This window comes from Cricetulus griseus, chromosome 7 (genome assembly GCF_003668045.3).
Source record: "Cricetulus griseus strain 17A/GY chromosome 7, alternate assembly CriGri-PICRH-1.0, whole genome shotgun sequence".
In the NCBI taxonomy this organism is placed as follows: domain Eukaryota; kingdom Metazoa; phylum Chordata; class Mammalia; order Rodentia; family Cricetidae; genus Cricetulus; species Cricetulus griseus.
In genome coordinates, this window is record NC_048600.1 from 45,916,593 (window position 1) to 45,939,715 (window position 23,123).

Sequence of the window (23,123 nt, forward strand, 5' to 3'; positions counted from 1 at the left end):
GAAATTTAAATCTACATTTAAAAATCCCTTTAAAGTGGGCATGGCGGCACAGGCACAGGTTAATCCCAGTACCCAGGAGTCAGAGGCAAAGGGATCTCTGTGAATTCAAGACCATCCCATTCTAAATAGGAAATTTCAGGCCTTCCAGAGCTACATAACGACACACCGACTCTACCCCCACCCCAAACACACAAAATCCTTTTTAATAAATTCCAGCTCTGCTTCAAAAACATATTCTTCTTAGAGTTGTGATAATTAAGTGGATGAGAAATATTATATGCCTGGATCCCAGGATAAGTTCCTTAGGGACAATAACCTTTATGGATGTCTATAATGCATCTCAATGATAATAGCAAGAAGCAGAGATGCACTCACTTGGTGCTATGTGGCATAGTACAGTGAAGGTTTTATTTTTATTCCTCTCTCTGTGGCGTGTGTGTGTGTGTGTGTGTGTGTGTGTGTGTGTGTGGTATGCTCCACCTCCCAAGATCTGGGATTATAGGCATGTGCCACAGAGCCCTGTGTATTTTAGCTAACTTTGAGGTGTACAAGTCAGTCTCAGAGCCCTGAGTATTTTAGCTAACTGTGAGGTGTACAAGTCAGTCACAGAGCCTTGTGTATTTTAGCTAACTTTGATGTTAGCTAAAAGTCAGTGACCTTATGTTCATTCACAGTGTGTGTGTGTGTGTGTGTGTGTGTGTGTGTGTGTGTGTGTGTGGTATGCTCCACCTCCCAAGAGGTTCATTCACAATGTTATGCAGATCATCACTGTTATGCGGTGTTATTCACAATGTTATGCAGATCATCACTGCTACCCATTTCCAGAACTTTTTCCTCACCTAACTAGATCCTCCAACCCACTAGCCATAACTATTCAAACTTCTCCTATATCCCTGCCAACCAGGAGGCTGCTTGCTGTCCCTAAAGATTTGCTCATTTTTGATATTTCACAAACGTAGAGTCATACACTGTGTGGTCTTTGCTTTATTGGCTTCTTCCACTCAACATATTTTTTAAGGCTCAGCTACATAGTATAACAAATTTACTCTTTTGAGTCAATGGCTGAAGAGTATTCTATTGTGAGGTACAGCTGTAGCTCAGTTAGAATGTAGGTAGAATGTTTGTCTAATAAGTGTATGTGTATGTATGTATTATGTACATATCCAGCCCTGAGTGCAATTCCCAAGCATTGCACAAACTGGACATGGAGGTACATATCTGAAATCTCCACACTCAGGAGTTAGAAGGAAGGGGATCAGAAGCTCAAGGTCATCCTTGGCTACATAAAGTGTTTGATCCCAGCCTGGCCTACATGAAATCCTATGAGAAAGAAAGGAAGAAAGAAAAAAGAAAGAAAGAAAGGAAGGAAGGAAGGAAGGAAGAAAGAAAGAAAGAAAGAAAGAAAGAAAGAGGGGGAAGGTAGAAAGGGTCAGTAGATTCTTTGGATTATTCCACCTGTTTGTTTCCTACATGCTCACATGATGTCTCTCATTTTTAGCTGTTTTTCTAGAGGAGTCTACACTGGAGTACAAGCAGTGTTAGGGACATCACTTCCTGAGAGGATATGTGGGAGGGTGTTTCAAAACATGATTATTTGGTTGAGGGAGAAAAGACATAACTGTCAGTGGAGGGCTTGGGGTGGGCTGTTGCCAAGTCTTCTGATGCTCCAGACCCAGAGCCTGCTCTACAGAGAGAAGACATGCCTGTGTGTGGAGGCATGCCGTTATGCCTCTCTGGTTCTGAATCCTGTCTTTATTGTGGAGAGGGACAGCAGTACAGGGCAGATAAATGAGTGCCAAGTTTGCCCCAAAGACCGAGTCTTCTTATCTGGATGGCCCTCAGATATTAGTGTCCAAAGTGTGTACCTGAGGTGTTTGGTGCCCTGCAGTTGCACCATGTACCTCCAGTTTCATTCATATTGGGCTTCTGGGGTGCTAAGGGTGTCTAGGGGAGGGTGAAGGAGGATTCGGTATCAATCTGGAAAAGGAAGGACTGGATCAGCCACCCACTGGGGAGTCCTGGATTTTTTTTTTTTTTTTTTTTTTTTTGTGTGTGTGTGTGTGTGTGTGTGTGTGTGATGAAAGGTAGCAGCAGGGAAGGAAACTATTCCAGCAAATTTATGTTCAGCCTGGTGGGAAACCCAGTGTATGAATGAACCCAGCCATGTACTGCAGGACAAGACTTTGTCCAGAAACCCTGGGCAGAGGACTCTGTTTGGCCCCTCTTCTCTTCCCTCTACTTCCCCTTCTTTCCTCCCTGCTTTTGTCTGGCCTTCTGCTTCAGCACAGGAGACCTAAGTCCCAGTCTAAGGATGTCCTCCTAGGCTTCCCCACACCAGTCGGGGCACCTTTGCAGATGCAGACACAAGGCTTCTTCCTACTTAGGCTTTATTCAAAGACCAAGAGGTACAGGTGCCAGGGAGGGAGGAGGGCCTGGCCAGAAGGCAAGCCCGGTAGGCGGCAGCCCTGAGGCTCCAGTTTAACGGTACTTGGAGGTCAGGACGGTGCTCACAGAGGCAAGGAATTTGTCCAGAGAGGCGTGCACCGCGGGGGTGAAGTCGGCTGGGTGGTGGTTGGCCAGGGTCACCAGCAGGCAGTGGCTCAGGAGCTGCGGAGACAGGGAGGGTCAGTCCTTGGCAGTAGACACCTAGTCAGTCGCCTGGAATCCCCTTTGTGGAGCCACTGTGTTCCCTGCCCTGGGTACGAGGGTCCCCACGCCCTCCCTCCCTGCAGGTCCCAGATCCTGCTTCACCATCCCACCCCACCCACGCCCATGCCCATGCCGCCTTCAGACCCGAGCACACACCTTGAAGTTGACAGGGTCCACACGCAGCTCGTGGGCGTGCAGGTCGCTCAGAGAGGACAGGGTGCCGGGCAGGTCATCGAGGTGGCTAGCGGCCTTGGCCAGGGCGTCTGCGACCTTTGCGCCGTGGGCCTTGACCTGGGCAGAGCCGTGGCTTACATCAAAGTGAGGGAAGTAGGTCTTGGTGGTGGGGTAGGTAACGAACATCCTGCGGGAAGAAGGTGGGAGGAGGAGTTGAGGAGGTCACAGGAAAGCGCAGTTGGGGGCTGCCGGCTGAGCACCAGAACTGCTTTGGATCCCGTGGTCCTTCCGGAGCAGAGGCCCGGCCTCACCTCTCTAGGGCCTCCGCGCCATATTCAGCACCGTGGCCGCCAATCTTGCCCCAGGCACCCTTGATGTTGTTCTTGTCGTCCGCAGAGAGCACCATGGTGATTCTTTCCTGAGTCTGTCAGAGTCAGAAGTGTATTGAGCCGGCTGCAAGTTGCACTTATATATCCGCGGCGCCTGAGACACGCCCTCGGGACGGCCCTCATTGGCTGGCCAGGGCGGTGCGCTGCAGACCAAGGCTGGCAGGGGGCGCCCGGGGTTGGCGAGATGGCCACTGGCCTCCACCGGTTGCAGGGAACCCTGATCAACTGCTGGTGTGCTTGCTTCTATCCCCTTCGTTTGTCTCCAGTGATGGGTGTTTGGGGAGAAGTAAGGATCCCAGTGACTTTCGCAGAGAAGAAAGTCACTCAGACCAACCTGAGCAGTGCCCACCCCTCTCCACCTTGCTCTAGGTCCTAGCTTCTAGCTCTCCTTCCTAACCCACACATTCCCTGCTCTGGCTCCACACTCTTCTGGGAACAAGAAGGGTAAGATGCTAGAGACCCACAGGAACCCTCTTCCTGTCTTTCCCCCTCTTCCTGTGTTTTCTTCTCTCTTCCCTTTGTCTACTCTCCTCTCCTGTCTCCTCCTTTCTTTTCTTCTGCTCTCCCCTTTCCTCGTTTGTGTGGACGGGTTTTGTTGTTTTCCAGGCTAGCCTGGAAGTCTTTGGCTCAAGTGAACCTCCCGACTCAGCCTTCTAAGTGCAGAGAACTGCAGAGAACTGCAGGAGCAGGTCGCCAGACCCTGACTGGCATCCAGCTGCCCGCCGAGTACTCCCATGGATGAACAGGAAAGAGCTGAGAGCTGGTTTTGGTGTCACACATTGGGAACATCGGGTCCTGGCCGACTGAGGCAGGAGGATTGCTTGAGTCCAGGAATTCAAGTTCAGCCTCTGCCAAAATAGCAAACAGTAGTAAAGAAGCTGGGAGTGGGCCGTTGGTGGCACACGTCTTTAATCCCAGCACTGGGAGGCAGAAGCAGGCGAATATCTGTGAGTTTGAGGCCAGTCTCCAGAGCGAGTGCCAGGATAGGCTCCAAGGCTCCAAAGCCACACAGAGAAACCATGTCTCAAAAAAACAAAACTAAACAAAACAAAAAAATCCATTTCTTCTTTCTCCTTTTTTCTCTCACTTTTTTTTCTGATATCTCTCTCTTCCCCCACTCCTTCCATGCATTGTGTGTGTGTGTGTGTGTGTGTGTGTGTGTGAGTGAACAATTGTTCTGCTGTGATATTTGTTTTATGTATGGGTCAAATGATATTTCCAAAGAGGTGGCATATATTATTAGGACTTTCTTGTCTCCTGAGAGGATTTCTTGAAGGCTAGTCCTCCCCAGGACCGAGGCAGTGATCAGTGAGCTCTCTGCAACTTTTGCTCTTGCTGTCCTTCCTCATTGCAGCTGCAAAAAGATCCCTGGGCCAAAACAGTAGAATCACGTTCTCTGTTGACATGTCAGGGACACCGACAACTCAGGTATACACACATTTTATTCAGATCAAGAGGAGCAGGCATAGCACAGGTCAAGAGGGTAAGGGCTGTGCTGCAAGGATGCAGTTACAGTATTTGAGGCCAGCACTGCACTCCCAGCAGCTTGTCAGTGGAGCTGTACAGACTCCAGCCTTGAATCAGATGCTTCCTCCTCTTTCCTGCTCCCTCCCCCAAGACTGGTGTCCCATTGCCTGGGGCACAGAAGTTCAGCCTCTTGCAGAACTGCTCTGCAGCCAGCTTCCTACACTTTCCTACCCTGTGCCCTTTTCTTGCTTTAGCCCCAGCCCAATAGCAGCTTCATCCTGGCTCTGAGGACAAGAAAGATATGATGCTGGGGACTTAGAGGCATAAGGGATACTTGCTCCTGGCTGGGGCCTACCCCTCTCCACATACTGTTTTCAGTTTCTCCTCCCTGAGATCTTTAAAGGGTTAGTCTTAGTCTTAGGGAGCATAAAAACAGCCAAATGCCTCTTCTGTCCTCTCCTCTTCTCCTTTTCTCCTCCCCCCTTTCTTTCTCCTCCCCTGCTCTTCTCCTCTCCCTTCTCCTCCTCTCCTCACCCTTCTCTCCTTTCCTTTCCTCCCTTCTCTCCTTTTCCCTTTTCTTCATCCCTCCTTCCCTCCAGATGTGTCTTTGTTTAGATCTAATGAAGAACTTTATTTACTTCACTTCAGCCTTTCTCTGGGTGGAGAGATAGGACAGAGACTCTCCCATTGATAACACAAAGGGTGTGTGTGAAAGCTTGGGTGTGTGGACTCTAGCTTATTTCTTGGGTGTTTTCCTACTTATAGATAAAAATAAGGTGGTTGCAGAGACACAGCTCAGCAGAGGAGAGTGCTTGCTGGCCTTCCAGAAGACCTGAGTTTGGTTGCCAGCACCCATGTGAGGATCACAGCCTCCTCTAACTGCAGTTCCAGCTTCTGGGGGGTTGTCATCCTTTTCTGAATTCTGTAGGTATCTGAATACATGGCATATATGCAAACATGCAGGGAGAACTTGGATTGGAATGTAGAATATAAATTAATAAAAGAAAAAAGAAAAAACTGTTTGGGGATGGAGAGATGGCTCAGCAGTGAAGAACACTGGCTGCTCTCCCAGAGGACCTAATTTCAATTCTCAGCACCCACAAGGCAGCTCACAACTGTCTGTTAACTACAGTTCCAGGAGAGCTGACACCCTCACACAGACATACATGCAGGCAAAACATCAATGAACATAAAATAAAAATAAATTTTAAAAAATTTAATGATTTATTTATTTATTATGTATGCCTACATGCCAGAAGAGAGCACTGGATCTCATCATAGATGGTTGTAAGTCATCATGTGATTTCTGGGAAGTGAACTTGGGATCTCTGGAAGAGCAGCCAGAGCTCTTAACCTCTGAGCCATCTCTCCATCCCCAAACAGTTTTTTCTTTTTTCTTTTGTTAATTTATTTTTTACATTCCAATCTGAGTTCTCCCTCGCTCCTCTCTTCCCCCTCTCCACTCCCCACCTCCCATCTGCTCCTTAAATAGTGTAAGGCCTCCCCTGGGAAGTCTACTAAATCTATCCCATCATCTCCTTGAGGCAGGACCAAGGCACTTCCCCACCCCCCACACCCCTGTGTCTAGGCTGAGCAAGGTATCTCTCCATAGAGAATGGGCCAAATAAATTATTTTTTAAAAATAAAATGAGTTGGTTGTGAGGAGAAGCAGACCACAGGGGAGAGGAAGAAAACTGCACAGGTATTCAAGAGCAGTCCTTGCCTAGAAACCATGGAATGTGGTACCTGCTACCCTTCTGAAAGCTGTATCCCATGCAACATACACTGGCTCCTTCGGGGAAAGGCCTGGAAACCTTGATCAAGTTCCCGAGCACAGTAGCCAGGTAAGCTGTCAAAGATGCCAGCCTGGAGCCAAAGGCCTCAGACCAGGGACAGGAGAGTTTCTGGCTGCTGCTAACAGTCAGGATAGTAGAGGGAAATCCCTCAAGGGAGACTTCTTTTTTTAAAAAATATTTGTTTATTACGTGTACAGTATTTGCTTGAATATATCTCTGCAAGCCAGAGGAGGGCACCAGATCTCATTATAGATGGCTGTGAGCCACCATGTGGATGCTGGGAATTGAACTCAGAACTTCTCGAAGAGCAGGCAGTGCTCTTAACCTCTGAGCCATCTCGCCAGCCAAGGGGAGGCTTCTGTAGTAAGACCAGTTCTCGGACTCCCTTTAGAGCAACTACATCTGCCTGCTTAGCTGTCCTTTCTGCAGTGTAGACTGCAACTACACAAGCCATCCTTCTCCCAGTCTGTGTTTGCACAGGCAGTAAGGATGAAGTGCTCAAACATACTCAATGTTCATGTTTGTTTTTATAGGACACAGGGTCTCACTGGCCTGAAACTTGCTCTGTAGACCAGGCTGGCCTTGAACTGACAGAGATCTCTCTGCTGCTGCCTCTGAGATGCTCTGATTAAAAACATGTGACACCACTCCCATCCCTACATACTCACTTTTGATAAGATTTTTGTGTTGTGTTATTTGTTCTTGTAGTATTAATATTTTTAGAGATTTATTTAATTACAAAATATATAGCTGGGTGTGGTAATTTGAATGTAATTGGTCCCTATAATCTCATAGGGAGTGGCACTATTAGGAGGTATGGCTTTGTTGGCCTGGGCATGGCCATGTTGAAGGGGGTGTGTCACTATGGGGCTGAGCTTTGAGTTTTCCTATGCTCAGGATACTGCCCAGTGTCTCAGTCCACTTACTGTTGCTGCCTGACTAACATATAGCCAACACCATGTCTGCCTGCACACTGCCCTGCTCCCTGCCATGATAATAATGGGCTGAACCTCTCAACTATAAGTGAGCCACCCCAAATAAATGTTTTCTTTATAAGAGTTGCTGTGGTCATGGTGTCTCTTTACAGTAATAGAAACCCTAACAAAAATACCGCGTATTGTGGTGCAAGGTTTACGTCCCAGCACGTGGAATACATAGGCAAACAGATTTCAGTGAGTTCAAGGCCAGCCCAGTATATAAATTGAGCTCCAGGACAGCCAGAGAGAAATCCTATACCTATTTACAAGGTTGGGTAGATGGCTCAGCTGTTTAGAGCAATTGTTACTCTTGGGAAGAACCTGGGTCCAATTTCTAGCACCTACATGGTGGCTCATAACCATCTGTAACTCCATTTCCAAGGGATCTGACATCCTCTTCTGACCTCCATGGTCACCAGGCACAAACATGGTACACAGACACATACAGGCAAAACATTCATACACAGAAAAATTTAAAATATTTTAAAAGTATTTTTCCTTTACTTTCTTTCTTTTTTTTTTTTTTTTTTTTTTTTTTTTCCAAGACAGGGTTTCTCTGTGTAGCCCTGAATGTCCTGGAACTTATTCTGTAGACCAGGCTGGCCTTAAACTCAGATTCTTCTGCCTCTGCCTCCTGAGTGCTGGGATTAAAGGTGTGCTATACCATCACCTGGCATTTAAAGTATTTTATTATTTTTATTTCTGTATGTATTTCTATGTGCCTATGTGAAGTGTCCATGGAAGCCAGAGGCATCTGACTTCACTCCAGCTGGGCTTTTGGGCTCTTGAGAGCTGCCTGATGAAGATGCTGAGAGTCTCTGTTCTGCTGGGAGCAGAACATGCTCAGAGTTTCTAACCCATCACTCCAGCCTTATTTGTTTATTCCTTTACTTTTAACTTTGAGGCAAGGCCTCGCCATGAACCTTCACTGGCCTAGTGCTCACGATGTAGAATATGCTTGTCCTGAACACGCAGAGTCCACCAGCCTCTGTCTCCAGAGCGCTGAAGTTAAAAGACAAATTCTGCCACATATCACCCCGTGTGTTTGTTGTTGTTATTGTTTTGAAATTTGTGATAGCCAGAGCTGCAGAGATGGCTCAGCATTTAGGAGCATTGGCTGCTTTTCCATAGGACCTGGATTTGATTTCTAGAATTCTTGTGGCAACTCACAACCATCTGTATCTCCAGTTCAGGAGATCCAACCCCCTCTTCAGGCCTCTGACGACACTGCATGTACATGATATACAGTAGATATACAAAACATCCATACAAGTAAAAATAAAACATCTATCTCTCTGCCTGTCTTAATGTCTCTATATCTATCTGTCTATAACATGTATGTTCTTCATGATAGATAGACAGACAGACAGACAGACAGACAGACAGACAGACAGACAGACGTAGTTGGGCATAGAGGTACACAACTCTAATTCTAGTCCTGGGGAGGCAGAGACAGGTGGGTCTCTATGGGTTTGAAGCCAACCTGGTCTGTATAGTGAGTTCCAGGTTAGCCAGAGCTAATTACAAGAAATATGCATCAGTCTAAGTGTTCAACTGTATGTGTGAATGCAGGTGTCTATAGAGTCCAGAAGAAAGCATGGGACCCATCCCTTTGAAGCTCGATTTATGGTTATTGGCCAGTTGATGTTCAATTCTGGGAACTGAACCCAGGTCCTCTGCAACAGCCATACATGCTCTTCTCTGTTAAACCATCTCTCCAACCCCTCTTCTGCTGTTGTGACTCTACATGATTATCTAAGTCCAAGTTTGTGCTGAAGACACAGGACTGTATCTATCTGTAGATGAGTTCAGACACTTGCTGACTTTGGATGAATTTGGTTCCTTACTAATCCCCTACTGCTTGTTAGAAATCTCAGTTCACTGTATTTTATTCAGTAAACTGGATGTGTGTCAATCATTTGGGGAGTCTCTTAGTACCATCCCAGTCCTAGGGACACCATCATTTAGCAGCATTTATAGCTGTGAACCCCATGTGTGGTTGGTTCCAGGCAGGTGACTGCTTTGCAATAGGACCAGGCTCAACCCACCTGGATCTGAGCAGAGTCTAGATAAAGACCAGAAGCCCAGGGGAGGGTGCTGGCTAGGGAACAAGGTTGTTTTGAGCATTGTCACATATGCTGACCTGTGACCTTTGTACCACCTGTCCCCCTTCTGAGAGACAAAAGCTAGCTTTCTGCAACTGATGTGGCCAAGGCTAAAGGTATGCATTTGCAACTCAGTGCCATAGATGGTCCACAGTGGAGATGGCCTGAGGCTCCTCTGCTGCCTGGAGACCTGGGGACATGTGGAGGTACTAGAACAGGTCCTCCAGCTGCAGGTGGTACTCTTGTTACCACCCAGCCCTTTGCCCTTTGCAGTGTATTCTACGGAATCCTTCTTCCTATTCTAAAGATTGAACTCATTCACTACCTGCCCATACTTTCCCTGCCAGCTACACTTTCTACAGCTTAGAGCACTTTGGCATGCTCTAACCTCCAACACAGAAAACAAAGGGTTAAATAAAAATAAGAGTCTTTGTGGAACCAGGTCTGGTGGGGCTTGTGATCTGTGTACTGGTAGGTGGGTGTGACAGATGGAAGGTGGGTGGGGATGGGGATGGAAATAAAAGGATCAAGACCAACCTAGTCTATATTATGGATCTGAGAGACCAGGCTGGGTTAGAAGAGACCATGAAATCTATCTCAAAACATAAACAAAAACAAAAACAAAAAACCCTGAAACAAAGCAAAATACAAGGAACTGCACACATTCATAGGTGGTCTGTGACTTCAGCTTAGCTGTAATCCCAGCCTCTTGGAAGATTGCTTTGGAGTACTAGGATACATCCTCAGCGATACTTGGAGACCAGTGCCGAAGTCACAAGACCCAGAAACTTGTCTAGGGAGGCGTGCATCTTTGGGCTGAAGTCTCCAGGATAGTGGCGGGCAAGAGTCACCAGCAGACAGTGGCTGAAGAACTGAAGAAAGAGAAAACCGACCCGCCTTGCATTTATCTCTCTCCAACACCCAGGCACCCAGACCTGGAGGGACCGGCATCTGCAGCAACTGCAAGTGCAGTCAACCCCAGGACTCACCTGGAAGTTAGCGGGGTCTACGCGGAGCTTGTGAGCATGCAGATCACTGAGAGCAGACAGAGAATCAGGCAGGTCGTCCAGGTGGTGGGCAGCGAGAGTCAGTGCGTCTGCCACCTTTTGGCCATGGGCTTTAACCTGGCTAGAGCCGGGGCTCAGGTCCAAGTGTGCGAAGTAGGTTTTGGTGGAGGGGAAGGCCACGAAGGTCCTGTGGGAAGATTGAGTTGGGTGCATTACAGACCGGGAGGTGTGGAGAGCCCACCTTTGCCCCTCCGTCCATTGAAAGGTGAGCTCGAGGACGGCCGACTGGGTCCGTACCTCTCCAAGGCCTCAGTCGTGTAGATTCCGACGTTGGTGCTCATCTTCTTCCATAGCGCGAGAACCAGCGCACGGTCCGTCTGGGTCAAAGCCATCTTCGCTGAGCTGTGGCCTCGCTCTGGGCTCCCCTGGCTGTGTGCAAAAATGCCCGGAAACCCAGGGTACCGCCAGGGGGTGCTTCAGCGTTCCAAGTTGCCTATGTGTTCACAGATTCTCTGGTTCAACATTGACTTGCAGCCTTTGGTCCCCCTGAGCCCCAGAGTCTCACATTTTTAAATATTTACTATGTGGACAACGGTATCCATTATGTACTACCATATTACAATGGATTTTAGTGTGTATTTGGCACTGCCGATTTATCCTGCCTCCTGAGTCCTTAGGATATTCATAGGCATTCCTTTCCCACTCACTATTGATTGTAAAAAAAATTGCTTCTTGGCATAACCCTCCTTTGAGGATCCCATAACAATACTTAGGTCTATCTTAATTTTGCCAGGATCATGTTGCTTTTCATTAAATCCCACATAGTTCCATCTACATTTAAAGGGGCTGGAGAGATGGCTCAGCAGTGAAGAGCACTCTCTGTTTTTCCAGAGGACCCGGGTTTGATTCCCAGCACTCACACGGCAGCTCACAATTGTTGGTAACTCCAGGTCCAGTGAATCCGAAGCCCTCTTCTGTCCTCCACAGTCATGCAAGTGGTGCACAGACATTCATGCAGTCAAAAGATAAAAGTATAAGATAAAATTAAAGAAATTTAAATCTACATTTAAAAATCCCTTTAAAGTGGGCATGGCGGCACAGGCACAGGTTAATCCCAGTACCCAGGAGTCAGAGGCAAAGGGATCTCTGTGAATTCAAGACCATCCCATTCTAAATAGGAAATTTCAGGCCTTCCAGAGCTACATAACGACACACCGACTCTACCCCCACCCCAAACACACAAAATCCTTTTTAATAAATTCCAGCTCTGCTTCAAAAACATATTCTTCTTAGAGTTGTGATAATTAAGTGGATGAGAAATATTATATGCCTGGATCCCAGGATAAGTTCCTTAGGGACAATAACCTTTATGGATGTCTATAATGCATCTCAATGATAATAGCAAGAAGCAGAGATGCACTCACTTGGTGCTATGTGGCATAGTACAGTGAAGGTTTTATTTTTATTCCTCTCTCTGTGGCGTGTGTGTGTGTGTGTGTGTGTGTGTGTGTGTGTGTGGTATGCTCCACCTCCCAAGATCTGGGATTATAGGCATGTGCCACAGAGCCCTGTGTATTTTAGCTAACTTTGAGGTGTACAAGTCAGTCTCAGAGCCCTGAGTATTTTAGCTAACTGTGAGGTGTACAAGTCAGTCACAGAGCCTTGTGTATTTTAGCTAACTTTGATGTTAGCTAAAAGTCAGTGACCTTATGTTCATTCACAGTGTGTGTGTGTGTGTGTGTGTGTGTGTGTGTGTGTGTGTGTGTGGTATGCTTCACCTCCCAAGAGGTTCATTCACAATGTTATGCAGATCATCACTGTTATGCGGTGTTATTCACAATGTTATGCAGATCATCACTGCTACCCATTTCCAGAACTTTTTCCTCACCTAACTAGATCCTCCAACCCACTAGCCATAACTATTCAAACTTCTCCTATATCCCTGCCAACCAGGAGGCTGCTTGCTGTCCCTAAAGATTTGCTCATTTTTGATATTTCACAAACGTAGAGTCATACACTGTGTGGTCTTTGCTTTATTGGCTTCTTCCACTCAACATATTTTTTAAGGCTCAGCTACATAGTATAACAAATTTACTCTTTTGAGTCAATGGCTGAAGAGTATTCTATTGTGAGGTACAGCTGTAGCTCAGTTAGAATGTAGGTAGAATGTTTGTCTAATAAGTGTATGTGTATGTATGTATTATGTACATATCCAGCCCTGAGTGCAATTCCCAAGCATTGCACAAACTGGACATGGAGGTACATATCTGAAATCTCCACACTCAGGAGTTAGAAGGAAGGGGATCAGAAGCTCAAGGTCATCCTTGGCTACATAAAGTGTTTGATCCCAGCCTGGCCTACATGAAATCCTATGAGAAAGAAAGGAAGAAAGAAAAAAGAAAGAAAGAAAGGAAGGAAGGAAGGAAGGAAGAAAGAAAGAAAGAAAGAAAGAAAGAAAGAAAGAAAGAAAGAGGGGGAAGGTAGAAAGGGTCAGTAGATTCTTTGGATTATTCCACCTGTTTGTTTCCTACATGCTCACATGATGTCTCTCATTTTTAGCTGTTTTTCTAGAGGAGTCTACACTGGAGTACAAGCAGTGTTAGGGACATCACTTCCTGAGAGGATATGTGGGAGGGTGTTTCAAAACATGATTATTTGGTTGAGGGAGAAAAGACATAACTGTCAGTGGAGGGCTTGGGGTGGGCTGTTGCCAAGTCTTCTGATGCTCCAGACCCAGAGCCTGCTCTACAGAGAGAAGACATGCCTGTGTGTGGAGGCATGCCGTTATGCCTCTCTGGTTCTGAATCCTGTCTTTATTGTGGAGAGGGACAGCAGTACAGGGCAGATAAATGAGTGCCAAGTTTGCCCCAAAGACCGAGTCTTCTTATCTGGATGGCCCTCAGATATTAGTGTCCAAAGTGTGTACCTGAGGTGTTTGGTGCCCTGCAGTTGCACCATGTACCTCCAGTTTCATTCATATTGGGCTTCTGGGGTGCTAAGGGTGTCTAGGGGAGGGTGAAGGAGGATTCGGTATCAATCTGGAAAAGGAAGGACTGGATCAGCCACCCACTGGGGAGTCCTGGATTTTTTTGTGTGTGTGTGTGTGTGTGTGTGTGTGATGAAAGGTAGCAGCAGGGAAGGAAACTATTCCAGCAAATTTATGTTCAGCCTGGTGGGAAACCCAGTGTATGAATGAACCCAGCCATGTACTGCAGGACAAGACTTTGTCCAGAAACCCTGGGCAGAGGACTCTGTTTGGCCCCTCTTCTCTTCCCTCTACTTCCCCTTCTTTCCTCCCTGCTTTTGTCTGGCCTTCTGCTTCAGCACAGGAGACCTAAGTCCCAGTCTAAGGATGTCCTCCTAGGCTTCCCCACACCAGTCGGGGCACCTTTGCAGATGCAGACACAAGGCTTCTTCCTACTTAGGCTTTATTCAAAGACCAAGAGGTACAGGTGCCAGGGAGGGAGGAGGGCCTGGCCAGAAGGCAAGCCCGGTAGGCGGCAGCCCTGAGGCTCCAGTTTAACGGTACTTGGAGGTCAGGACGGTGCTCACAGAGGCAAGGAATTTGTCCAGAGAGGCGTGCACCGCGGGGGTGAAGTCGGCTGGGTGGTGGTTGGCCAGGGTCACCAGCAGGCAGTGGCTCAGGAGCTGCGGAGACAGGGAGGGTCAGTCCTTGGCAGTAGACACCTAGTCAGTCGCCTGGAATCCTCTTTGTGGAGCCACTGTGTTCCCTGCCCTGGGCACGAGGGTCCCCACGCCCTCCCTCCCTGCAGGTCCCAGATCCTGCTTCACCATCCCACCCCACCCACGCCCATGCCCATGCCGCCTTCAGACCCGAGCACACACCTTGAAGTTGACAGGGTCCACACGCAGCTCGTGGGCGTGCAGGTCGCTCAGAGAGGACAGGGTGCCGGGCAGGTCATCGAGGTGGCTAGCGGCCTTGGCCAGGGCGTCTGCGACCTTTGCGCCGTGGGCCTTGACCTGGGCAGAGCCGTGGCTTACATCAAAGTGAGGGAAGTAGGTCTTGGTGGTGGGGTAGGTAACGAACATCCTGCGGGAAGAAGGTGGGAGGAGGAGTTGAGGAGGTCACAGGAAAGCGCAGTTGGGGGCTGCCGGCTGAGCACCAGAACTGCTTTGGATCCCGTGGTCCTTCCGGAGCAGAGGCCCGGCCTCACCTCTCTAGGGCCTCCGCGCCATATTCAGCACCGTGGCCGCCAATCTTGCCCCAGGCACCCTTGATGTTGTTCTTGTCGTCCGCAGAGAGCACCATGGTGATTCTTTCCTGAGTTTGTCAGAGTCAGAAGTGTATTGAGCCGGCTGCAAGTTGCACTTTTATATCCGCGGCACCTGAGACACGCCCTCGGGACGGCCCTCATTGGCTGGCCAGGGCGGTTCGCTGCAGACCAAGGCTGGCAGGGGGCGCCCGGGGTTGGCGAGGCGGCCACTGGCCTCCACCGCTTGCAGGGAACCCTGATCAACTGCTGGTGTGCTTGCTTCTCGCCCCTTCGTTTGTCTCCAGTGATGGGTGTTTGGGGAGAAGTAAGGGTCCCAGTGACTTTCGCAGAGAAGAAAGTCACTCAGACCAACCTGAGCAGTGCCCACCCCTCTCCACCTTGCTCTAGGTCCTAGCTTCTAGCTCTCCTTCCTAACCCACACATTCCCTGCTCTGGCTCCACACTCTTCTGGGAACAAGAAGGGTAAGATGCTAGAGACCCACAGGAACCCTCTCCCTGTCTTTCCCCCTCTTCCTGTGTTTTCTTCTCTCTTCCCTTTGTCTACTCTCTCCTCTCCTGTCTCCTCCTTTCTTTTCTTCTGCTCTCCCCTTTCCTCGTTTGTGTGGACGGGTTTTGTTGTTTTCCAGGCTGGCCTGGAATTCTTTGGCTCAAGTGAACCTCCCGACTCAGCCTTCTAAGTGCAGAGAACTGCAGAGAACTGCAGGAGCAGGTCGCCAGACCCTGACTGGCATCCAGCTGCCCGCCGAGTACTCCCATGGATGAACAGGAAAGAGCTGAGAGCTGGTTTTGGTGTCACACGTGGGGAACCCCGGGTCCTGGCAGACTGAGGCAGGAGGATTGCTTGAGTCCAGGAATTCAAGTTCAGCCTCTGCCAAAATAGCAAACAGTAGTAAAGAAGCTGGGGGTGGGCCGTTTATGGCGCACGTCTTTAATCCCAGCACTGGGAGGCAGAAGCAGGCGAATATCTGTGAGTTTGAGGCCAGCCTGGTCTCCAGAGCGAGTGCCAGGATAGGCTCCAAAGGCTCCAAAGCCACACAGAGAAACCCTGTCTCAAAAAACAAAACAAAACAAAACAAAAAAATCCATTTCTTCTTTCTCCTTTTTTCTCTCACTTTTTTTTTCTGATATCTCTCTCTTCCCCCACTCCCTCCATGCATTGTGTGTGTGTGTGTGTGTGTGTGTGTGTGTGTGTGTGTGTGAGTGAACAATTGTTCTGCTGTGATATTTGTTTTATGTATGGGTCAAATGATATTTCCAAAGAGGTGGCATATATTATTAGGACTTTCTTGTCTCCTGAGAGGATTTCTTGAAGGCTAGTCCTCCCCAGGACCAAGGCAGTGATCAGTGAGCTCTCTGCAACTTTTGCTCTTGCTGTCCTTCCTCATTGCAGCTGCAGAAAAATCCCTGGGCCAAAACAGTAGAATCACGTTCTCTGTTGACATGTCAGGGACACCGACAACTCAGGTATACACACATTTTATTCAGATCAAGAGGAGCAGGCATAGCACAGGTCAAGAGGGTAAGGGCTGTGCTGCAAGGATGCAGTTACAGTATTTGAGGCCAGCACTGCACTCCCAGCAGCTTGTCAGTGGAGCTGTACAGACTCCAGCCTTGAATCAGATGCTTCCTCCTCTTTCCTGCTCCCTCCCCCAAGACTGGTGTCCCATTGCCTGGGGCACAGAAGTTCAGCCTCTTGCAGAACTGCTCTGCAGCCAGCTTCCTACACTTTCCTACCCTGTGCCCTTTTCTTGCTTTAGCCCCAGCCCAATAGCAGCTTCATCCTGGCTCTGAGGACAAGAAAGATATGATGCTGGGGACTTAGAGGCATAAGGGATACTTGCTCCTGGCTGGGGCCTACCCCTCTCCACATACTGTTTTCAGTTTCTCCTCCCTGAGATCTTTAAAGGGTTAGTCTTAGTCTTAGGGAGCATAAAAACAGCCAAATGCCTCTTCTGTCCTCTCCTCTTCTCCTTTTCTCCTCCCCCCTTTCTTTCTCCTCCCCTGCCCTTCTCCTCTCCCTTCTCCTCCTCTCCTCACCCTTCTCTCCTTTCCTTTCCTCCCTTCTCTCCTCTTCCATTTTCTTCATCCCTCCTTCCCTCCAGATATGTCTTTGTTTAGATCTAATGAAGAACTTTATTTACTTCACTTCAGCCTTTCTCTGGGTGGAGAGATAGGACAGAGACTCTCCCATTGATAACACAAAGGGTGTGTGTGAAAGCTTGGGTGTGTGGACTCTAGCTTATTTCTTGGGTGTTTTCCTACTTATAGATAAAAATAAGGTGGTTGCAGAGACACAGCTCAGCAGAGGAGAGTGCTTGCTGGCCTTCCAGAAGACCTGAGTTTGGTTGCCAGCACCCATGTGAGGATCACAGCCTCCTCTAACTGCAGTTCCAGCTTCTGGGGGGTTGTCATCCTTTTCTGAATTCTGTAGGTATCTGAATACATGGCATATATGCAAACATGCAGGGAGAACTTGGATTGGAATGTAGAATATAAATTAATAAAAGAAAAAAGAAAAAACTGTTTGGGGATGGAGAGATGGCTCAGCAGTGAAGAACACTGGCTGCTCTCCCAGAGGACCTAATTTCAATTCTCAGCACCCACAAGGCAGCTCACAACTGTCTGTTAACTACAGTTCCAGGAGAGCTGACACCCTCACACAGACATACATGCAGGCAAAACATCAATGAACATAAAATAAAAATAAATTTTAAAAAATTTAATGATTTATTTATTTATTATGTATGCCTACATGCCAGAAGAGAGCACTGGATCTCATCATAGATGGTTGTAAGTCATCATGTGATTTCTGGGAAGTGAACTTGGGATCTCTGGAAGAGCAGCCAGAGCTCTTAACCTCTGAGCCATCTCTCCATCCCCAAACAGTTTTTTCTTTTTTCTTTTGTTAATTTATTTTTTACATTCCAATCTGAGTTCTCCCTCGCTCCTCTCTTCCCCCTCTCCACTCCCCACCTCCCATCTGCTCCTTAAATAGTGTAAGGCCTCCCCTGGGAAGTCTACTAAATCTATCCCATCATCTCCTTGAGGCAGGACCAAGGCACTTCCCCACCCCCCACACCCCTGTGTCTAGGCTGAGCAAGGTATCTCTCCATAGAGAATGGGCCAAATAAATTATTTTTTAAAAATAAAATGAGTTGGTTGTGAGGAGAAGCAGACCACAGGGGAGAGGAAGAAAACTGCACAGGTATTCAAGAGCAGTCCTTGCCTAGAAACCATGGAATGTGGTACCTGCTACCCTTCTGAAAGCTGTATCCCATGCAACATACACTGGCTCCTTCGGGGAAAGGCCTGGAAACCTTGATCAAGTTCCCGAGCACAGTAGCCAGGTAAGCTGTCAAAGATGCCAGCCTGGAGCCAAAGGCCTCAGACCAGGGACAGGAGAGTTTCTGGCTGCTGCTAACAGTCAGGATAGTAGAGGGAAATCCCTCAAGGGAGACTTCTTTTTTTAAAAAATATTTGTTTACTATGTATACAGTATTTGCTTGAATATATCTCTGCAAGCCAGAGGAGGGCACCAGATCTCATTATAGATGGCTGTGAGCCACTATGTGGATGCTGGGAATTGAACTCAGAACTTCTTGAAGAGCAGGCAGTGCTCTTAACCTCTGAGCCATCTCGCCAGCCAAGGGGAGACTTCTGTAGTAAGACCAGTTCTCGGACTCCCTTTAGAGCAACTACATCTGCCTGCTTAGCTGTCCTTTCTTCAGTGTAGACTGCAACTACACAAGCCATCCTTCTCCCAGTCTGTGTTTGCACAGGCAGTAAGGATGAAGTGCTCAAACATACTCAATGTTCATGTTTGTTTTTATAGGACACAGGGTCTCACTGGCCTGAAACTTGCTCTGTAGACCAGGCTGGCCTTGAACTGACAGAGATCTCTCTGCTGCTGCCTCTGAGATGCTCTGATTAAAAACATGTGACACCACTCCCATCCCTACATACTCACTTTTGATAAGATTTTTGTGTTGTGTTATTTGTTCTTGTAGTATTAATATTTTTAGAGATTTATTTAATTACAAAATATATAGCTGGGTGTGGTAATTTGAATGTAATTGGTCCCTATAATCTCATAGGGAGTGGCACTATTAGGAGGTATGGCTTTGTTGGCCTGGGCATGGCCATGTTGAAGGGGGTGTGTCACTATGGGGCTGAGCTTTGAGTTTTCCTATGCTCAGGATACTGCCCAGTGTCTCAGTCCACTTACTGTTGCTGCCTGACTAACATATAGCCAACACCATGTCTGCCTGCACACTGCCCTGCTCCCTGCCATGATAATAATGGGCTGAACCTCTCAACTATAAGTGAGCCACCCCAAATAAATGTTTTCTTTATAAGAGTTGCTGTGGTCATGGTGTCTCTTTACAGTAATAGAAACCCTAACAAAAATACCGCGTATTGTGGTGCAAGGTTTACGTCCCAGCACGTGGAATACATAGGCAAACAGATTTCAGTGAGTTCAAGGCCAGCCCAGTATATAAATTGAGCTCCAGGACAGCCAGAGAGAAATCCTATACCTATTTACAAGGTTGGGTAGATGGCTCAGCTGTTTAGAGCAATTGTTACTCTTGGGAAGAACCTGGGTCCAATTTCTAGCACCTACATGGTGGCTCATAACCATCTGTAACTCCATTTCCAAGGGATCTGACATCCTCTTCTGACCTCCATGGTCACCAGGCACAAACATGGTACACAGACACATACAGGCAAAACATTCATACACAGAAAAATTTAAAATATTTTAAAAGTATTTTTCCTTTACTTTCTTTCTTTCTTTTTTTTTTTTTTTTCCCAAGACAGGGTTTCTCTGTGTAGCCCTGAATGTCCTGGAACTTATTCTGTAGACCAGGCTGGCCTTAAACTCAGATTCTTCTGCCTCTGCCTCCTGAGTGCTGGGATTAAAGGTGTGCTATACCATCACCTGGCATTTAAAGTATTTTATTATTTTTATTTCTGTATGTATTTCTATGTGCCTATGTGAAGTGTCCATGGAAGCCAGAGGCATCTGACTTCACTCCAGCTGGGCTTTTGGGCTCTTGAGAGCTGCCTGATGAAGATGCTGAGAGTCTCTGTTCTGCTGGGAGCAGAACATGCTCAGAGTTTCTAACCCATCACTCCAGCCTTATATGTTTATTCCTTTTCTTTTAACTTTGAGGCAAGGCCTCGCCATGAACCTTCACTGGCCTAGTGCTCACGATGTAGAATATGCTTGTCCTGAACACGCAGAGTCCACCAGACTCTGTCTCCAGAGCGCTGAAGTTAAAAGACAAATTCTGCCACATATCACCCCGTGTGTTTGTTGTTGTTATTGTTTTGAAATTTGTGATAGCCAGAGCTGCAGAGATGGCTCAGCATTTAGGATCATTGCCTGCTTTTCCATAGGACCAGGATTTGATTTCCAGAATTCTTGTGGCAACTCACAACCATCTGTATCTCCAGTTCAGGAGATCCAACCCCCTCTTCAGGCCTCTGACGACACTGCATGTACATGATATACAGTAGATATACAAAACATCCATACAAGTAAAAATAAAACATCTATCTCTCTGCCTGTCTTAATGTCTCTATATCTATCTGTCTATAGCTGTACATGTTCTTCATGATAGATAGATAGATAGATAGATAGACAGACAGACAGACAGACAGACAGACGTAGTTGGGCATAGAGGTACACAACTCTAATTCTAGTCCTGGGGAGGCAGAGACAGGTGGGTCTCTATGGGTTTGAAGCCAACCTGGTCTGTATAGTGAGTTCCAGGTTAGCCAGAGCTAATTACAAGAAATATGCATCAGTCTAAGTGTTCAACTGTATGTGTGAATGCAGGTGTCTATAGAGTCCAGAAGAAAGCATGGGACCCATCCCTTTGAAGCTCGATTTATGGTTATTGGCCAGCTGATGTTCAATTCTGGGAACTGAACCCAGGTCCTCTGCAACAGCCATACATGCTCTTCTCTGTTAAACCATCTCTCCAACCCCTCTTCTGCTGTTGTGACTCTACATGATTATCTAAGTCCAAGTTTGTGCAGAAGACACAGGACTGTATCTATCTGTAGATGAGTTCAGACACTTGCTGACTTTGGATGAATTTGGTTCCTTACTAATCCCCTACTGCTTGTTAGAAATCTCAGTTCACTGTATTTTATTCAGTAAACTGGATGTGTGTCAATCATTTGGGGAGTCTCTTAGTACCATCCCAGTCCTAGGGACACCATCATTTAGCAGCATTTATAGCTGTGAACTCCATGTGTGGTTGGTTCCAGGCAGGTGACTGCTTTGCAATAGGACCAGGCTCAACCCACCTGGATCTGAGCAGAGTCTAGATAAAGACCAGAAGCCCAGGGGAGGGTGCTGGCTAGGGAACAAGGTTGTTTTGAGCATTGTCACATATGCTGACCTGTGACCTTTGTACCACCTGTCCCCCTTCTGAGAGACAAAAGCTAGCTTTCTGCAACTGATGTGGCCAAGGCTAAAGGTATGCATTTGCAACTCAGTGCCATAGATGGTCCACAGTGGAGATGGCCTGAGGCTCCTCTGCTGCCTGGAGACCTGGGGACATGTGGAGGTACTAGAACAGGTCCTCCAGCTGCAGGTGGTACTCTTGTTACCACCCAGCCCTTTGCCCTTTGCAGTGTATTCTACGGAATCCTTCTTCCTATTCTAAAGATTGAACTCATTCACTACCTGCCCATACTTTCCCTGCCAGCTACACTTTCTACAGCTTAGAGCACTTTGGCATGCAGGAGTCCTCCTTCCCACCTCCAACAGAGAAAACAAAGGGTTAAATAAAAATAAGAGTCTTTGTGGAACCAGGTCTGGTGGGGCTTGTGATCTGTGTACTGGTAGGTGGGTGTGATCTGTGTACTGGTAGGTGGGTGTGACAGATGGAAGGTGGGTGGGGATGGGGATGGAAATAAAAGGATCAAGACCAACCTAGTCTATATTATGGATCTGAGAGACCAGGCTGGGTTAGAAGAGACCATGAAATCTATCTCAAAACATAAACAAAAACAAAAACAAAAAAACCCGAAACAAAGCAAAATACAAGGAACTGCACACATTCATAGGTGGTCTGTGACTTCAGCTTAGCTGTAATCCCAGCCTCTTGGAAGATTGCTTTGGAGTACTAGGATACATCCTCAGCGATACTTGGAGGCCAGTGCCGAAGTCACAAGACCCAGAAACTTGTCTAGGGAGGCGTGCATCTTTGGGCTGAAGTCTCCAGGATAGTGGCGGGCAAGAGTCACCAGCAGACAGTGGCTGAAGAACTGAAGAAAGAGAAAACCGACCCGCCTTGCATTTATCTCTCTCCAACACCCAGGCACCCAGACCTGGAGGGACCGGCACCTGCAGCAACTGCAAGTGCAGTCAACCCCAGGACTCACCTGGAAGTTAGCGGGGTCTACGCGGAGCTTGTGAGCATGCAGATCACTGAGAGCAGACAGAGAATCAGGCAGGTCGTCCAGGTGGTGGGCAGCGAGAGTCAGTGCGTCTGCCACCTTTTGGCCATGGGCTTTAACCTGGCTAGAGCCGGGGCTCAGGTCCAAGTGTGCGAAGTAGGTTTTGGTGGAGGGGAAGGCCACGAAGGTCCTGTGGGAAGATTGAGTTGGGTGCATTACAGACCGGGAGGTGTGGAGAGCCCACCTTTGCCCCTCCGTCCATTGAAAGGTGAGCTCGAGGACGGCCGACTGGGTCCGTACCTCTCCAAGGCCTCAGTCGTGTAGATTCCGACGTTGGTGCTCATCTTCTTCCATAGCGCGAGAACCAGCGCACGGTCCGTCTGGGTCAAAGCCATCTTCGCTGAGCTGTGGCCTCGCTCTGGGCTCCCCTGGCTGTGTGCAAAAATGCCCGGAAACCCAGGGTACCGCCAGGGGGTGCTTCAGCGTTCCAAGTTGCCTATGTGTTCACAGATTCTCTGGTTCAACATTGACTTGCAGCCTTTGGTCCCCCTGAGCCCCAGAGTCTCACATTTTTAAATATTTACTATGTGGACAACGGTATCCATTATGTACTACCATATTACAATGGATTTTAGTGTGTATTTGGCACTGCCGATTTATCCTGCCTCCTGAGTCCTTAGGATATTCATAGGCATTCCTTTCCCACTCACTATTGATTGTAAAAAAAATTGCTTCTTGGCATAACCCTCCTTTGAGGATCCCATAACAATACTTAGGTCTATCTTAATTTTGCCAGGATCATGTTGCTTTTCATTAAATCCCACATAGTTCCATCTACATTTAAAGGGGCTGGAGAGATGGCTCAGCAGTGAAGAGCACTCTCTGTTTTTCCAGAGGACCCGGGTTTG

General features: G+C 47.7%; 4 protein-coding genes across 4 annotated transcripts; all 4 read right to left on the minus strand.

Annotated features, from left to right (window-relative positions):
• Positions 1–2,478: 2,478 nt before the first annotated feature.
• LOC100772835 (hemoglobin subunit alpha) lies at positions 2,479–3,229 on the minus strand. Its single transcript, XM_027425146.2, has 3 exons — positions 3,135–3,229; positions 2,806–3,010; positions 2,479–2,607 (listed from the first exon to the last, which is right to left on the minus strand). Exons 1-3 carry the CDS (start codon positions 3,227–3,229, stop codon positions 2,479–2,481), a joined length of 429 nt encoding a protein of 142 aa, XP_027280947.1.
• Positions 3,230–10,300: 7,071 nt separating this feature from the next.
• On the minus strand, positions 10,301–10,956 carry LOC113836648 (hemoglobin subunit theta-1-like). Its single transcript, XM_027425147.2, has 3 exons — positions 10,862–10,956; positions 10,547–10,751; positions 10,301–10,429 (listed from the first exon to the last, which is right to left on the minus strand). The coding sequence occupies exons 1-3, from the start codon at positions 10,954–10,956 to the stop codon at positions 10,301–10,303; spliced, it is 429 nt and encodes a 142-aa protein (XP_027280948.1).
• Positions 10,957–14,083: 3,127 nt separating this feature from the next.
• Positions 14,084–14,834, minus strand: LOC113836649 (hemoglobin subunit alpha). Its single transcript, XM_027425148.2, has 3 exons — positions 14,740–14,834; positions 14,411–14,615; positions 14,084–14,212 (listed from the first exon to the last, which is right to left on the minus strand). Exons 1-3 carry the CDS (start codon positions 14,832–14,834, stop codon positions 14,084–14,086), a joined length of 429 nt encoding a protein of 142 aa, XP_027280949.1.
• Positions 14,835–21,954: 7,120 nt separating this feature from the next.
• On the minus strand, positions 21,955–22,610 carry LOC100757644 (hemoglobin subunit alpha). The gene is made up of 3 exons (XM_027425149.2): positions 22,516–22,610; positions 22,201–22,405; positions 21,955–22,083 (listed from the first exon to the last, which is right to left on the minus strand). Exons 1-3 carry the CDS (start codon positions 22,608–22,610, stop codon positions 21,955–21,957), a joined length of 429 nt encoding a protein of 142 aa, XP_027280950.1.
• Between the last annotated feature and the right edge of the window lie 513 nt (positions 22,611–23,123).

Excerpts from the sequence above, each read along its gene's own strand:
- LOC100772835 (XM_027425146.2), bottom strand. The coding sequence starts at position 3,229 with ATGGTGCTCTCTGCGGACGACAAGAACAACATCAAGGGTGCCTGGGGC. Across the intron at positions 3,011-3,134 it reads GGCGCGGAGGCCCTAGAGAG|GATGTTCGTTACCTACCCCA; the intron begins GTGAGGCCGGGC and ends TTCTTCCCGCAG. Across the intron at positions 2,608-2,805 it reads TGGACCCTGTCAACTTCAAG|CTCCTGAGCCACTGCCTGCT; the intron begins GTGTGTGCTCGG and ends CTGTCTCCGCAG.
- LOC113836648 (XM_027425147.2), bottom strand. The coding sequence starts at position 10,956 with ATGGCTTTGACCCAGACGGACCGTGCGCTGGTTCTCGCGCTATGGAAG. Across the intron at positions 10,752-10,861 it reads ACGACTGAGGCCTTGGAGAG|GACCTTCGTGGCCTTCCCCT; the intron begins GTACGGACCCAG and ends ATCTTCCCACAG. Across the intron at positions 10,430-10,546 it reads TAGACCCCGCTAACTTCCAG|TTCTTCAGCCACTGTCTGCT; the intron begins GTGAGTCCTGGG and ends CTCTTTCTTCAG.
- LOC113836649 (XM_027425148.2), bottom strand. The coding sequence starts at position 14,834 with ATGGTGCTCTCTGCGGACGACAAGAACAACATCAAGGGTGCCTGGGGC. Across the intron at positions 14,616-14,739 it reads GGCGCGGAGGCCCTAGAGAG|GATGTTCGTTACCTACCCCA; the intron begins GTGAGGCCGGGC and ends TTCTTCCCGCAG. Across the intron at positions 14,213-14,410 it reads TGGACCCTGTCAACTTCAAG|CTCCTGAGCCACTGCCTGCT; the intron begins GTGTGTGCTCGG and ends CTGTCTCCGCAG.
- LOC100757644 (XM_027425149.2), bottom strand. The coding sequence starts at position 22,610 with ATGGCTTTGACCCAGACGGACCGTGCGCTGGTTCTCGCGCTATGGAAG. Across the intron at positions 22,406-22,515 it reads ACGACTGAGGCCTTGGAGAG|GACCTTCGTGGCCTTCCCCT; the intron begins GTACGGACCCAG and ends ATCTTCCCACAG. Across the intron at positions 22,084-22,200 it reads TAGACCCCGCTAACTTCCAG|TTCTTCAGCCACTGTCTGCT; the intron begins GTGAGTCCTGGG and ends CTCTTTCTTCAG.